We start from the raw sequence: 16845 nt of genomic DNA on the forward strand, positions 1-16845 counted from the left end.
TTTTTCATTCTTTTCATTTCAGCTTTTATACTTTCACTGCTCATTTTCTCTCCTGTAGCTCACCAGTTCCACTTCACTGTCCTGAAATCACCCCCCACTCCCCTTTAATCTCTACCTGTATGTGCTTTTTTTTAACCCATGAATATTGTCCGTTGTTCAACAGATGCTCCGTGGGAGAGCAATGAATCTGGTTTGGACATGGACATCTCGACAATAACGTTGTACCGATGGCCCGGGGCAAGTTAAAACAAAATTCGGGCAAGTAAATCCAATCAGTGATATTCCCGTCGGGCAAGTACACTTTAGCATGCCGTACTGCCAAGAGTTTTTTTTAAAGCGGTTCTTGTTGGGTGTTGGTAAAACACGGACTGCGTAATTCCGGTGGTAATTTGCAAACCAATCCTTGCAAATCTTGAAATGGACCAATCAGAATCGTTTATTTAGACCGCGGTCCGTAATCCACAATCCGCGTTTTACCCACACCCGTTCTTGTTCGCGATCAACCAATCAGCGATCGTTTTACTAGGAAAACATCTATCATGGCGTCCCTGCCAACATCGTCTAATTCTTCAACAACTTCTGAAGGAAAACAGCAAAAAGTGATGAACCAGTGCCTCCTAAACAAGTATTTTATTAGCGGCAGCAAATCAAATGATGGCACAGGTGAGTGAATCACATTGCTGTGACAATTTGAAGTGGTCACAATGAAACACCACCGATTAGATCCAATACCAAGTGCTGATTTTGCACAAGCTACAAAATCTAGCGGTTTCATTTCTCTGTGTATTTTTCTCACCTTTGCTTCACAAATTATTGTTTGACCATTGAGCATTTTTTTCTGGATTAAAAACACTTTACTAGTACACAAATGTGTCAAATGTTTCATTGTGGTGCACAACTTATAAATATCACTGCTTACTACGACTACCATGTGTAAGGTAGCATGGCTTGCCATGTTAACATACATCTCCACAAATTTTCAGACATTCCTCCAAATACAATGCATCAGTACTATTATCTGATGAATTATCAGCATATATTGATATATGATATCATTATGGCAGTCTTTTCATTTTACATGGGGCAAGTTCGGGCAAGTAGTTCTCACCTTAAGGATTCCCCATGGGCAAGTCATTTTTGTTTTTAACGTAGAGCCCTGCAAAAGATCAAAATATACTCACTGACTTGAAGACCAAAACCACTAAACACTGTCTGTGTGATATTTAATGGAATGTAATGTATCAGACAAAAATTACATTTGTTCATTTACAACAAAACACACAGTCTTGAATATACACATTTTCGGTAAGACTCTACAATGTCATTAATTTAAGAAACAGATGCCCTGCTTTGGTAGGTGCTGCTGTTTTGGTTAGCAATGATGTTCTGAGCTCAGTAGCCACGTCTGTATGTGTGAACAATTGTGTATATTCCCTGAACTGCTGATTGTATTAGTCATAGTGAGTACTAATTACAGTTACCATCAGACATCTATTTGATGTCTATTTTAAAACAGTGCAATGTTGTGTTTACTGTAGCATGGTTTAACACAGACTCTGTTGCTCATTGAGGTTGTGGTTTGCAGCGTTGATAAGGTATTTTCTGGGCTGCTCAGCTTGCATAGCAAAAGAAAGAACAATCTGTTCAATATTTTTCTGGCAGTATCAACAGAAACAAAATTGATGTACTATATTAAGCTTTGAGAAAATGCTTTGCTGTCTGGTAATTTATGTCAGTTATTGGCTATTTTCAATATAAATGAATCAGACCCAAGTGGAAGGATAAAGAGCGAAAGCCCAGCTCAGACTGTATCAGGATCAGCCCAATTGTAGAAGGTTTAAGCATGACCTGCTATATGGAGGTCTTGTATTTATAGCAGCTTAATTAACTGGCTTTTCCTTCTGGGGATCTCAGAATAGAAGACAAATAGCCGAGATCTCATGCTAATCCTTAAGCTCATCGAGCAACAGCACCTGATACCAGATGAGAGATAAACCCATCAAACGCAGTTTACACACAGACCAAATATCTGAAGAAGAGATTTTTTTTACAGATGCAAGTAAACACACATAACATAGCAGTACCAACAGCATCGGGAATTCATGAAAACAATGTATAATGATGTATGATGATGAAATCATGTTACAAGAAAACATCAGTCAAAAGTAGACAGGCTAACAACAACAAGGGAAGATGTCAAGCAACACGTGTATTTACTTCTTGGAAAATTGGGAGCATCTTGATACACACTTACTACAAAAATGGAAAAATGCCAGTAGATCCTTGAGACGCGGCTATGCAGTGGAAAAGGGAAAAATGTATAGGAAGTGGTAATGTAGTGGTTTGCCTATCTGCCTTTAATGCAGCTTTATTTGCAGTCAATGCCCCACTTAAAACAGACTGGGGATTGACCAGCAGTCCAAGGTGTACCTGGCCTATTGCCCTAAATTCCCTGAGATAGACTCCAGCTTCCCTGTAACACTGAACAGGATAAGCTGAATAATCGCAGAGTTGTAAACATCAGACCATAATTATGGACACCGAAATCGAAGAAGTTCTTCGAAATCGAAGAAGATCTTCTTGATGCCTCGGCACCTAAAACCTGTGACTAAGAACTGTATTTCAATGTAGATCCAATTTCATGCACAGTTTGACAGTACTAGGCACTATTAATGTAGTTATTGGGTGGTTTATTCTCTCTTTTTTTTTTTTTTTACACAGAATCTATTGCGTGGTCTTGTGTTTTATTTAGTTTTATTATCGCTATCACACTGAATTTTAATTTTTAAAACCGACAAAACACCACAGAGCAAAACTGTATGTAGTTACATATGTATACTACATATGTACATACCAAACAGTTTGAAATGCAACAGTAACCTTTCAACAGGAACTTTGATGTTACAGTTAAAACCAGATGGTCACTTCCTCGATGACCCCATTTGGTCATGTCAGTGTGTGTGTGTGTGTGTGTGTGTGTGTTTATCCTCGCTCGTGTGTCATACAAGCACTAGTAGGGGATTTGACGCCCCTGCAGATGGTGCATAATGGACTGTTTACGATGTCTTGTACTGCATGAGTAAGCTTTGCTGGTTAGACCACTGACCCTTGACCTCTGACCTCCATCTCTGACCAGACCAGACGGACTGTGGTTAACTCTCAAGATTTTAAGTTCAGCGAGGTTGTTTGTATTTAGGGAAAAAAAAATGAAATGAAATGGAAGTGTCTGCACGGCGGTCGAGTGGTTAGCGTGCATGCTAACTCCGGTTTCCTCCCACATTCCAAAAACATGCCAGGTTAATTGGCGACTCCAAATTGTTCATAGGTATGAATGGGCAGCACCCCCGCCGACCCTCGTCAGGATAAGCGGTAGAAAATGAATGAATGAATGGAAGTGTAGTCACAAAAAGTGAGTTAAAATGCTAGCTAAATCTTTCTCCCATGACAGAACAGTAAGGGGTAAAAAGTAAGTTTTCTGTCCAAGAATTACCCACACGTACAGTATACAGTGGGACTTTACACACCAAAGACCTGGCTTTAAATCAGCTAGCCACAATTATGTGCCTCGCCTTCCTCTCCACCCTCTTCCTCTGGCTTTCCCTTTCACTCACGCTCTTCCTCTCCCACAGCAGTCAGTGAGCTGTGACAACACTTCTAGAACATGAGAAACATGGCGACTAGAGGAAATGACTGCACGGCACTATATTTCTACACAGTTATTGTCACTGCTACAATGCAGCTTCACAGTCAATGCTCACTTAATTAGGTAGCCCTGCACAATCAACAGCTGTATTCTTATCTAGTCTGCAGTAATCTATGATCTGACCCCTTACTATGGTGTTGTGTCAAAGATTTCCCCTTGCGTTTCCTTCCATTGCATTCCATCCACATGCTGATGCACACATGGCTAATGAATCACAGCAGACACAGCTTGGTATTAAATAAGGCAAAACTAACAAACATGGAAAACCAAAAGGAATCATAAACAGTGTTCTTTCCCATGACAAGATCTCCACAGTGCTGCAAGCTGCAGGAGCTGCTGTTGTGATACCAGGACATAGCAAAGCAGAAAACAGGGACAGGTTTACTGGGAGAGTTAACCAGTGGCTACAGTACAAAGTATTATAGTAACCCTAGCTAGTGCATGGTAGGAATCACTAAACATACAGTACATACAATCAAGGTGTCAACATCATCTCCTGTACTGTGCTCTTATTTTGGAGTTGCTTCCTGCTGCATATAATGTGCAGCCGCTTGATTCTAGTGTGCAGCAGCTGGCGGCAATTTACAATCAGTGGTGTTCCTAAGCCCAGAGTAGTCATTAGGACGTTGCTGGTTCACTGTTCTGTTTCATTCCTTCCTGCTGTCACTTAGATGTTCTGCACCCCTACTACATTTCCACTGATACTTCCTATGTTTTTTCCATTGTCGCCTATTGTTGCCAACTTGTAATATTATCAATTGTTTTTTGTTTTTTTTTATAGTGCTACTTCCATCGATCGTCCACCGATCAGTATCAGCCGATTTCTATGGAGACGTACGTAGTCATCATGTCAATCAATGCCTTTCTATTCCAATCAGAAACAACAATCACCTGTGGTTCATACCACTGCAGCCTGGATCCTGGTTTGTTTATCGTTGAGAAAAAAAAGTCACAAAAATCGAAAGAAAAAGGAAAGCACACCAAGGTCTTGCATAATAATGTTCTGCAAAAATACATGACATTTTTTGTGACTTCAAGGGTACATTTTCTTAAAATATGTTGGTCAAATTCCAAATTATACAACATTAGTTATATAATTGTTCAATTACATTCCTCCACTGTTGGCTGTTCAACTTCCTGTAATAGACTTCACATTACTTTGCTGTTGTCACACAAAAATTATGTTCCATGCAGTTGGGCTGCAGCTCTCAAAGAGCGACGTTACAGTATTAAGTGTGAAATATGAGAAGTGATATGCATATCTTTGTTCCTTAATTTGTTTCACATACAGCGTGTGACAGTATGCGTTCAAGCCAGCACATATTTGTTCCTTGTATACTCACAAGACAGCATGAGTGGGGTACATTTGTTTTAAGTATAGAAGGAGTCCGAAAAGCACCCACACTCATATGTTGGACTTGCACGGTCATGTGGTAGCAGCAGACAGACAACTGCAGCTTCATGAGAAGGTAATGCATATTGTACCACACACACACACTCTATTGTCTACTTTATGACGGTGTGTGTCGCCCCTGAGGAGGAATGCGCCTGCAGAGTGTAGATTTATACGTGGCTGGGTGCCACTTCCAGCTTCAAGCTCGTAAACAACTGTTGATTGTAATACAATCTTGCATGCAACCAAATGGCGACTTTTTTAGGAGTAACAAAAAAGCACTAAAAACATCAATCAGAACACAACATCACATTTTCCCTCATCTAAGTGGACTTTAGGGGATATTAGGCTGAATGACATGATTAAACTAGAATGACACCTCTGCTGGAGCGCTGACCTGTGCCAAGGCCAAACCATTCCTAAACATGTTCATGATATTCTAGATTCACTCCAGCCCTTACAGTAATGCTCATTACAAAATGAGTTTAAACTGTGACATACTACAAAAGTGACGATATTTGTTGGATCCGACAGATTACTATAAAATATGGGTTTTGCAACATTGCAATATTGCTGTTCAATTATCGCTCTATCACTATATAAAAACGTATTAGTGTATAGACCAGGGGTCGGGAACCTTTTTGGCTAAGAGAGCCATGAAGGCCAGATATTTTAAAATGTGTATCTGTGAGAGCCATATACATTTTGAATGCAATAAAATGTGTGCATTTTTATGTAAGACCAACAGTTTTAGATATAATGGGCTCTAAATTATGTAGACCAGGCACACTACCCCACGCCAATGGGGTGTGGCCAGCATACTTTCGTGAGCAGCGCAGTGTCTAATAATAAATCAAATACTTGCTGCCATTAATGCAACTTCTGCTGCTGCATAGTTTTGAACCGTATTCAGTACACGTATTTCATTCTTTTGGCCATCTTCACCAGAAGGCTTGGTTCTGCAGCTTTAGCTATTTGACTAAAGGAGGAAAGTTTACATTTACATGTTTTTTTGACATCTCAATGACCGAGGTAGACTACAGCATTACCCAGTAATAATCAAGTTTTGGTGTTTGACCTGGAAAATATCATCAGGAAAGATAGATATGGTTGGCCGTATTGCAGCAGAATATAGATGGACGAATTAAAATGCATAAGAAAGTTGTTGATTTTGAATATTATTTTTAACAGTCATTTCTGTGATGGTTTACTTTAAAATGTTAGCAAAAATGCATTTTTATTGTGGTAAGAAATGCTTGCGAGCCAGATACAGTCATCAAAAGAGCCCTACCTGGCTCCCGAGCCATAGGTTCCCTACCTCTGGTATAGACTATGGTCTGTTATTAGTCAAAATATATTGACATACACATGATATGTACTATTCTAATCACTAGATGGCAGTAATGGCATTCAGACATTACATTACAACATTATTACAACACCACATGAAGTCAGCCATGGCATGTACGACATGAGTGGCAAAAATTCCCCTGCATTCAATGTAGAAGTGGTAAATTGTTTAATCTTATATGCCGTGCATTCATTTATCACGGTTGGGTATGAAGGGATATCCATATATGTCAAGAGATAAAATAAAAATACCTTTTTATAAAACATAAGATCACTTAGTCGACGCCACAGGGATGGGTGTCATGGAGCAGTGTCACATTGGGATTACCAAAGCTCAGTGTGCACCACTGTGATTGACAGCTCTCAGTTGACAAGATGTCTTACACTTTTAGGAAAAATGCTGCAAGGTCTCTCTCATGTCGTCAGTTATCTTATTTACATGACAGCATGTCATTTTTGTCTCACCATGGTCAAGCGCTAATTAAATGACATCTGGATGGATGGATTGGAGTCTTTCAGTTGCTTTACGAAGGTGCTGGCTATCAAAGGGTCGACCATAACACAGTTGCTTTGCTGTGCATGTTTACATGTGCGGGTTGTCTGTTTCTACACAAAGTAGATGCTAGTAGAGCAACTACAACAATATATCAGCTATGTAAATGTGTACAAGGCATGTGTTGGTTTAGTATGATAGCCTGGAATGTTGCTAAAGGGGGAGCTGCGGCAAAAAAGGGGGTAAAAGGAAGGGTGTAATGAGGATGAGCTTGCAGGATTCCCTGTTGGGCTGCAAACATTAAGCTTCTTCGCTTCAGGGGGTAGTGGGAGGGTGCCGGTGGGGAGGGGGTGGTTGGTTATCTTCCTCTCACAAGTCCAGCCTACTAATATTTGCCAAGCAATGCCCTGTAGCATATTTGAAGAGCTTTAATGCAAATCGGCTCACTTGCCTGCCAATTAAGAATTTCAACATCATTTCTGCCCCCCCCCCACACACACACACTTGTCTACATAATCCCAGGCTTTCCTCCTTATCTAGACTAATTACCTAAACTATCATTATCATTTAAAAGTCTACCTGTGCACATAAGACCTCTAACTACAATTACTATCGCTCTATAAAGTATTTTACACAGATGAGCTATGCAAAGCTTTATAAAGGACACCTCTCACTGAAAGTGGCATCATTAGCAAAATAGTAAAGATTCCACATCCCATCATATACAGCCTCTTTTGTCTTAGTCAGTTCGATTCATACTGCAAGCCACGAGAACGCCGTCATTTATTCCCTCTGCCGCTCCGTGTCTCCTTTTGTAGCCAAAGGCTCAGCAGTTGAAGCTGCTTTTATTGCACTCCATAATTCATAGCTGTTGCTACTGTTGCCTTATTTAGAATATACGGCCACACGTGTAAAGAAGCACGTGTGCTGTCCCCACTTAAGTGCCGTAATGGAAGCACCGACAGGAAGGTGAACAGAGCCAAAGATTCACTGTATGACAGAGCAGCACACCTTCATGTCAAGCTTGCGTGTGCGGGTGTGTCCTTGAATCATTATCAACTGTGATAGCCCTTAAGTGAAAGTAGGCAATTAGAATATTCATAAAGCCTCCGAGCCTTTGAATTTGAGATACAAATCACTTGAGCGACCTTTTAATAAGCCAATGCTCTTATTTCACAAGTTGATAGAGATCACCTAATTTACTGTTCTTTTCAGGAAAAATACAAAGTCTTCAGGGGGAAAAGGGCTGCACTTCAATTAAAAAAAAAACTGAAAACTGACAAATATTGCTAACAAAATGATTAATTATTTACAAACATATTACATCACCAAGAACATGTGTAAGATGAGACCACTATTGGATGTTTTTCCACTTAGGAGCCTTTACAGCCTGCTCTGATTACTGATACTCCAAACGGGAACAATGTAATATGGCCTAACAGGGATTAAAGCAACAATGGGCATTTATTTAGCAGCATTTTAAATGGCACTAAGGATGGATATTTGGCAAAAATTAACACATGTTTTTTTATTTCATGATAAAATGTCTTGTATCCAAACATGCATAAAGATAGCTTATAGATCAGCTCAGCTCCATAGCTAAGGTAATGTTGTTGTTCTAGTAGAGACCAGCACCTATAGCCAAGTAGTGCTATCCATTTTGCCTCAATTGCTTCAAAAGAGACACCCATAATATTCCTCTTATGAAATACAATGCCTCTAAAATCGAACATCCCTCAATTTTGTTTTACTACCGTCATTGGGTCACTATAACAGGGGTTAACTTATGTTTACATTTGTATTAAAGTTAAGAATGGTAAAATGTCTACGATACTGCCTGTACATTTTATGAAAGATTACTTCAATTTCAATTATTTACAATAGAAAATCGGGATGAAATCTTATGTCTTATAGTCTTATGTTTGTCTTCAGTCATCTAATCTGTACGGAATGTGATGCCAGTTCCCCCGTACTGTCATATTATCTTCAGCCTGCAACTGTTGCAGTTAAAAATTCCATGATAAAAATACACCTCTGAGTGTATACCGAGTAGAGCAACATACATGCTATTTTTCTAATGCCTAAAAAAACCACGTTGGTGAGCTGTGGTGTAAAATGCAGACTGGAGTACACATGGACAATGTGATACTTAGAGAGTACTTACATAGACAGGCGCGAAACAATTATGGTCAGAAATTAAAATACCCTCATCATGGACATGAATGAATAAGAATAACTGAAAATGGATATTGTAAAATCATTACACCGTAAAAAAAAGAAGTTCAAATGAATGGCTGAAAATTAGTATGTCCACATATGTAAATGGAGGTCAAGATTCAAAAGCAATCCCCCCCATGTGACATCATGTATATTACAGGAAATGTATCAATAGCTATTTGTTTGATATATTCGTGTTACACTGTGTACAGCATTTCATCATGTGAGCAGCATGAAAGATAAAATGGGTGAATTGGCCATTTGATTTCATTGCCAATCATATTGGAGTAGTTTGCTTGCATGCTCTTTGTAGCTATGCACATATGAATGACACAGAAACAATTGTACTGAGCCAAGAGAATGTAATCATAAAACACACATATACACAATGTAACTCGTTTCGGCCACCCAGTGTCAAACAGTCTTGTGTAGATAAGCGAGAGTTGAGCATCTGCCTGCTCGGATAAAGGTGATATAAAGTAGTTGTGGGATGAGGCCAGTTCTGATCCGCTGCCAGACACTTTACATCAGCTGCAGACAGATAACCGTACAAGCTGTTCACCTCTGTGACCATCTCGTAATCTCTGCATCATTAAGCCATCACTCCTATTATCTGTGTATTTCTATCTCTCAATATACTGAAGAGAGACGCTCTTCCTCGGCGGACAAATCAGGAAACTCAGCAATTATTAATCATCAATTAAGTGCCACAGCAGAACACACAGGCATGACGGATCTGAGTTAACCTTAGCCAAGGATAACCATACTGTATAACAACCCCAACATGCTACTATCCTGCAACTGTGGAGTAGGCACAACACGATTGCACCATGATCAGAGGCTAGGGTGGCATTCATGGACCATGTCTTCATCATCCCTGAGTAGTAGTTGTATGTAAGGTAACGCATAAAAACCTGCAACGCAACAAATCTGTTGATGATGATGATTTGAAGAAGTACCACCCAAGTGATGGTACAGAAAGCATAAAAATGCGAGCAGTGTCTGCACAGCCTGTACAACACACATAGCCCCATTTCAGCCATTACTAGCAGTGCAGCCACTGGACCGAAGCAGCAATTAATAGTCTCAGTTTTAACTTGAAACTGAGCCAATCTGCCAATCTGTACTGTTGATAAATATGCACACATTTATACTTAAAAGTGTCTTCATTATCCCCGATGGTGATTGCACAAACAATCAGGACTGTAAGCAAGTAGCTCATCAGGTTGCTATAGAATCCTCTACCCATCTCATCTGCTTACGGAACACTGTTGATTCATCACTATAAGACTGTCACATTTTGGAATGCAGATATGTTCTATTAATTTCAAATGCTTGGTCTTGTCAGATACTCAGCTTGCCATACTGCACTGCAGCATGATGATTGTTTTTGAGACCTGCAAGCAGTCAACTGACAGTCCAGCTGCTTGCCGACACATTGATACGTTCATTTGATCAGCATGGGCAATCTTACACCCTTCCCTTTTTACCAGTCTGTGTGCTAGGTATGTATACAGTACTGCAATATTTTCAATCAACCTTGGATGATTTCACTATGAATGAATGGAAGGTAGCAGAGTTAGCTTAGTGTACGACTATGGCTACATACAAAGTTAACAAAAATACTCTCATATATCCATCTAACCCCGTCTCTTATTCATATTTGTGGTACATTCATCACACTATTGAAAAGAAAAAAGTGGCTTTTTGAAGTGGCTTTGAGGTCACACACCAGAAAAGACTATGAAAGCCCCAGATAAGAAAACCGAGCATATGAATTGGTTTGAATTAAAATATCTATAATTGGGTGGGCATTATAAAACTGTCATCTCATTTTATACACGAATGTCCCCATTTCACTAAGAAGAACGGGTGCATGTCTCTGCATTTCTGTGACTGGGAGATCTAGCTTGCACAGCAATGCAGGAAGAGAAAAAAAATGACCTCCACAGCACTCCGACACACGTGGCTGCAGCCCACTGAAGGCAGGGGAGGAAAGAGGAGGAGAGACAGAGCTATGCAGCACTCGAGATATTTATCTTCATTGATAGCCAAAGAGGAGTGGATGGAGAGCCAGGTTCGACTAACAGACAGTACAGCTTCTCTGCAGTGAGTGGTTATTGATTGTAAGTGGATTCCATTTTTGCTTGTGCTGCTCTTGCAGAATTTGGCAGACACAATGAAAAGCACTGGATGCCGGAATGCATTAAAGAGCACACTGCTAAATTGGTATAACAGCCGAATGCAATGAAGTGATGCAAACTTAAAGTGTTGTTCTGTGTCACTGCGGAGAAAGCACCGAAAGAGGAGACGTTCTGGCACATCAGTGACCTTTTCACAGATAATGAGCCAACATGGTTGTGGTTGTAGCAGCAATGGGGACACAAGATCACATGTCAAGCACTCACTGGGTGATGCTGACGCCCGTGGCCTTTTGAAATCAACAGGAGACATACATTTAAACTCTCATGTGCATCACAAATCAGTTATTATGTACAATTCAACAGCAAGTTGTTGGAATCTTCTGACCCGCAAACGTTGATTAGAGGCACAAGTCTGGCATACATAGTTATTGCCATACTGTATACATCCCCAAGGCATAATTCTACAGAAATTAAACTTGGAACTTAGTGTAGTCAGCTTGTATAGCAATATAGGTTTACAATATTGCTAAAATTAAGTCAATACAAAGCCAATATTGTCTAAAAAGCTGGCAACACAAGTGTGTATGAAGATAATTGCATCTTGCTATACAGTCAAGTGTGGTAGTGGTACTTACTTAAGAACTTTATTTATCCGTTAGGAACTTCATTTGTGCAGCGCATCAAAGCGTGTGCAGTTCATGTACCCAACAATACAACATAAAACAGCTATGCTCATACCTTTCTACTTAACCCTTCTATTATTAATGCTGATGAATGATTCCTGGTGTAGTCCATTTATTTTGCTGCTCAATGTTATGATTTTATTTTGTGGGTTACGATGAATGGTTGATAGTGAATCATACCAAGCTGAAATGTTAAAGGTAATTACAGATTCAATGAAGCATCTGTAAAAACCGGTCAGTACTGACTGATGGACCTGGAGTCTATGAAGCTTCCTCATGAAGAACAGACGTTGCTGACACTTGGAAAATATGGTTTCACTGTTCAATTGAAAGGTGAGCCTGTGATCAATTACTGTCCCAAGATATGTATATGACTCAACCCTCTCCACTAGCTGTTTGTTGACTGACAAAGTGGGGATGAAGGTGGGGTTCTTGCGAAAGTCAACAACCACTTCCTTCTTTTTGAAGGGTTGAGATCAAGGCAGTTCCGCCTGCACCACCCTTTAAAAATGTCCATCTCAGACTGTAGTTCTCCTGATGTGTTGTAGTGTTCATGATCAAAGTGTCGTCAGAATATATTATGTGCCCTGTGGAGCTCCTATGGAAACAGATTTTGATGAGCTCAGGTGACCATTAACTCTGACCCGTTGTTGTCTGTGAGTCAGGAAAGAGAGGGTCCACAGGATCAGGTGCGGATGGCATCTATTTACGCCCCAGCAGGTGAGGTCGGACAGTGTTGAAGGCGCTCGAGATGTCCACAAACACCAACCTGATGAATGACTTGGGCTTCTCAAGATGAATATATGCCCTATGCAGCAGCATCAGTACGGCATCCTCCACACTCCTGTGTTGTTTGTATGCAAACTGGAGAAGGTCAGCATGAATACTGACCTCCTCCCGGAGCTGGGGAAGAATAAGGCTTTTAAAGCCTTTCATTACCAAAGAGCTCCACTTCAGTATGTTGCAGCACCAAGTTTGCTTGGGTGGATAACCTTGGCGTGAGCTCTGCTATGAGCTCCCTTCTCTCCTATGAGAAGTCGGCCTGGTCAAACCGGCAGTAGGTTTTCTGCCATATTCATGGGTTCCTTTGTCCATGTATTTGATAATACTGAATTATTGGAGAGGACAGCCAGTGTTTTAACCCCTTGCCAGGCGTTCCTGGCATTGCCTTCCTGAAAAAGTTTCTCGACCCTCTCCTTGTACCTTCTTCTTGGCTGTCTTTATTTCTTTATTCAGTCTGTTTTGGATGAGTTTAGACTCAGTTTTGTTCCCTGAATTAAAGGCTATTTTCTTCTCATTTAAAGTTTTTTTTAGGCTTTTGTGATCCAGGTCCCATTATTAGAAAACACCTTTACAGTTTGTGTGGAGATAATCATTTCCTCACAAAAGGTGATATATATTGGGTGACCACCTCAGTGGCATCCTCGAGGCTGCTCCCATCAGTGAACACGCTCCAGTCTGTGCATTGGAAACAGTCCTGGAGAGTCTCGACAGCAACATTATCCCACCTTTTTACCAACTGGTAGTGTCATAGTCTGGGGCTGCATGATTGCTGCCCACACTTGGGGGGCTGCAGTTTATTGGATTGGATCCTGATGGATGTTGGACATATTATGCTCCTCTACCTTCCTTCCGCTTGAAGATGGAGACATACTATACGCAGTCACATCAGCTTCCTCAACAAAGCATCATCTTGGAGATGTGTTTGGGCTCTTGAGCACGTTGGAAAACTGGCATGTGACGTAGTTTCCAAAGGGAGGAGATCATGTACCACTTCATGTTAATGAAACTCTGTTTCAGTGTCACATTATATGTTGGAATTCATGTTTTCCCCAAATAACTGTAGCTCCAGTGTCGGCAGCAGGCATGGAATCCAGACCACAACACGACACCACCACCATGCTTGACTGTATAGCACGCCACAAATATCTTTGTACTCGCTTGTGCGGCCAGCTATTTTGACAATAATAGCTTTGACTTGAGTCATTTACAGTTGCTTGTACTTGTTTCATTTATATAGTGTTGCCCCTTGAGAAGATAATCAAATGGTTGCTGAAATTATGAGGGGTGTACTCACTTTTTCGTCAAAACATAACCGTTTAAGTCGTAACATAAAACTTTGTGATGCTTAGCTTTCTCTATTCACACATGTAACTGCAGCTGGTGTTGGACCACGCACACATTAGCATGGCAGCTATGTGAAAGTTGGCAGTGTTCCTAATCACTGAAGCCCAATCAGCAGCAGAACCAAGGAGGTTAGTCCAAATCCTACTGGCACCCTACGGGCACGAGCAGCAGAACTCACGGGCAGCCCACGTGGTCCGTGCGACGCTGTGACGTGAGTCCTCTGACAAGTGACTGATATTTTCCACGAAGCCCAGAAGTCGAACAAAAAATAACGTGGGAGAAGCTTACCGCTTGGTGGTTCGTGTAGTTCATGGTGCAGCAGACAGTAAGTAAAAATAACACAAGTCAAATGTCCTTATGAGGCGACCCCACGCACAAGGGAATCTTAAGTTTAAAAAATAAAATCCGAGTTGCGAGTCACGGGTCCCCACAGTCCAAGCACTCGGTCATTTTCGAAAAAAGGCGAGCCATTGTGCGAACCTCTGCGTGGGTCGTCCTCATCGTGCTTGCTTTAGGTCCAGTACAGCTCCGTCCGGACTCTCTCTCTCTCTTCGTCTCCTTCTCACTCACACACACGCAGCAGCACAAGGGGAGGATAAAGAATGACCGACTGATGGACCAACCAAGAGTCGTTTCTTAAGAGGGCGGGTGCGTGAATGTGTGTGCGTGCACGTAGAGGAGAGTGACTTGACATCATGCAAACCCTTCTCCACTGAGGCATTCAGGGACACCCAGGGTTGTTTAAAGGGCGTACAGGGTGCTGGCAACAATTCAAAAAAGGTCATTCCATGTTTTGTCCACCCCCTTTTTCCCATTTACGGATTTTTCCCAAGACATCATGGGGTGAAATGTGACAGAACACACCATCCTGAAGCTACTATTTACAGAGTTGAGCTGCAAGCAAGCCAAACGCCTACAGTAGGAAAAAAAGATGAAACATAATGTATGTCTGTCTTTGTTTTAGTCATGATTCAACTTTTCAAATGTGACGTCTGTTCAATAGCCAATCCACATTTTTCCAAATCCTCCGGGAAGTGACCAGAATCTATAAAAAGGTCACATTTATATGGAAATACAAGACTAAAGTGAAGCATACAGACTTTGTTTTGTACATGTGTGTATTAATTTGAATTGCTGCACACAAAAGGGTGAACATTTGTCAAAATATGCACCCAAAATATTCACCCCCCAACCTATTATTTTTCTGACACCACTATTGAAATTAATTATTATTGTGAATTATTATTGAAACCCAAGTCAGATGGACAAAACACCAATTCTTGAGTGTGATGTCAAATTATGACTAAATTTGGCACACACCTTTAGGAGCCTGACAAACAAGTGTTTGTAAAATGTGAGTAAGATTGGTTGAAAAACATGGCTGCCATCAGGCGGGATTTATTCCATGATTAAATTCGCTGACAAAGTATCTGGTGTGTCAGGTTAACTACAAGACCCACTAGTTCAAAAATGAACAAACCACTCCACACCACTTTCCTGCAATGTGCGGTGACACTTCCTTAGCATTGTCAATCTCGAGAGTGATCCACACAGCTGTGGCAATGAAAACAAAGGCTATTTCTATATTGATAATAATAGGTAAAGTTCAATACCAATTCAGCATAAATACAGTCATCCATTGCCACATTGCGGTTCAAATTTCTCACAAATCATGCTGTTTTGTGGTTGAATATGGCCTACTATTAGGCAAAAACATGGATATTCAAGCAGAAATATGATTAAATGGTCACCGGATGTCAGTAATGACCCTTTAATGTTTGGTGAGGCACAAAAGCATCAGCCGTAATCACCACAACAACATGCTTTCATTGCAGGTTTCAATAATCTCACAACTGGCACAATAGTAACATAATAATAATAATAATAATTACACAAGCAAATGTTGCGGCCGTAATCCACAGCCAGTCACTCGCTGTCCTCTGCATGTCCAGAAGACATGTATTGCATGTATTATACCGCACAAGCACAATGTCTTAAATGGCTTATTTTCTCTGATTATGTCTACTGTATTGAATAATATGAGTGTAACAGGGGCTATAGGAGTGTTATATAATGTCTAAGGGGCTATAATAATGTTCAAAACCATATGTAGAAGGTCATAAACCTGTTTTCTCAGCTTTAGTGTGAAAAAGTGTTTGCAACGTTCCTGAGTTCAAACATGCAAAAAAAAAAAAAAAAGAAATCAGGAAGGGGCAAACACTTTTTCAAACCACTGCATTTGATTCATAAATTAGGAATCTTACTTTGCAGGAATTCACGTGTCTGTAACCAATTAACCACAATAAATGATTGATTACTGTATGCCATGACTGTGAGTCAACAGAAATGCAGACTACACAAATCATACAAAGCAGCAGTGTAATTGCTACATACAATATACTGTATGTACAGTAATTACTGACATAGTCACTCATCATTCAGGATAAAAATACAACCCGTCATCCGTGTCTAAAATCCCTCCCTGTGTGCCTGCCTGTACTGAAGGCCTGGCCTGTGTGAGCATGCTGGCAACTTGTGCAGTGAATTGCTCTGCCCTGTCAACCTACTGATGTACCGTTTGTGGTGAGGTGTGGGGGGGGAATCAGCTGACTTAGAGCTGGTTTCAAGAATATACATACTGGAAAACTAATAACAGATAACACACAATCAGTCGTCTCGCTAGCACGCCAGAGTAGGAAATGAAATGCATCAATTCCAAACAGTGTACTGAATTT

General features: G+C 40.6%; 1 protein-coding gene across 11 annotated transcripts in view; it reads right to left on the bottom strand.

Moving 5' to 3' along the window:
* rtkna (rhotekin a) overlaps positions 1-16845 on the bottom strand; it is a 60922-nt gene that overhangs the window by 11625 nt on the left and 32452 nt on the right. For 4 of the 11 annotated variants that reach the window (XM_058070630.1, XM_058070629.1, XM_058070631.1 and 1 more), the window contains exon 2: positions 1109-1156. The exons of 4 other annotated variants lie outside the window; for them this stretch is intronic. In XM_058070630.1, coding sequence (XP_057926613.1) covers positions 1109-1156 — 48 coding nt within the window. Of the gene's footprint in view, positions 1-1108; positions 1157-14398; positions 14764-16845 lie in introns of those variants that run through there. 3 more of the 11 variants (XM_058070635.1, XM_058070637.1, XM_058070636.1) reach the window with 3 other exon arrangements.

This window comes from Doryrhamphus excisus, chromosome 4 (genome assembly GCF_030265055.1).
Source record: "Doryrhamphus excisus isolate RoL2022-K1 chromosome 4, RoL_Dexc_1.0, whole genome shotgun sequence".
Classification (NCBI taxonomy): domain Eukaryota; kingdom Metazoa; phylum Chordata; class Actinopteri; order Syngnathiformes; family Syngnathidae; genus Doryrhamphus; species Doryrhamphus excisus.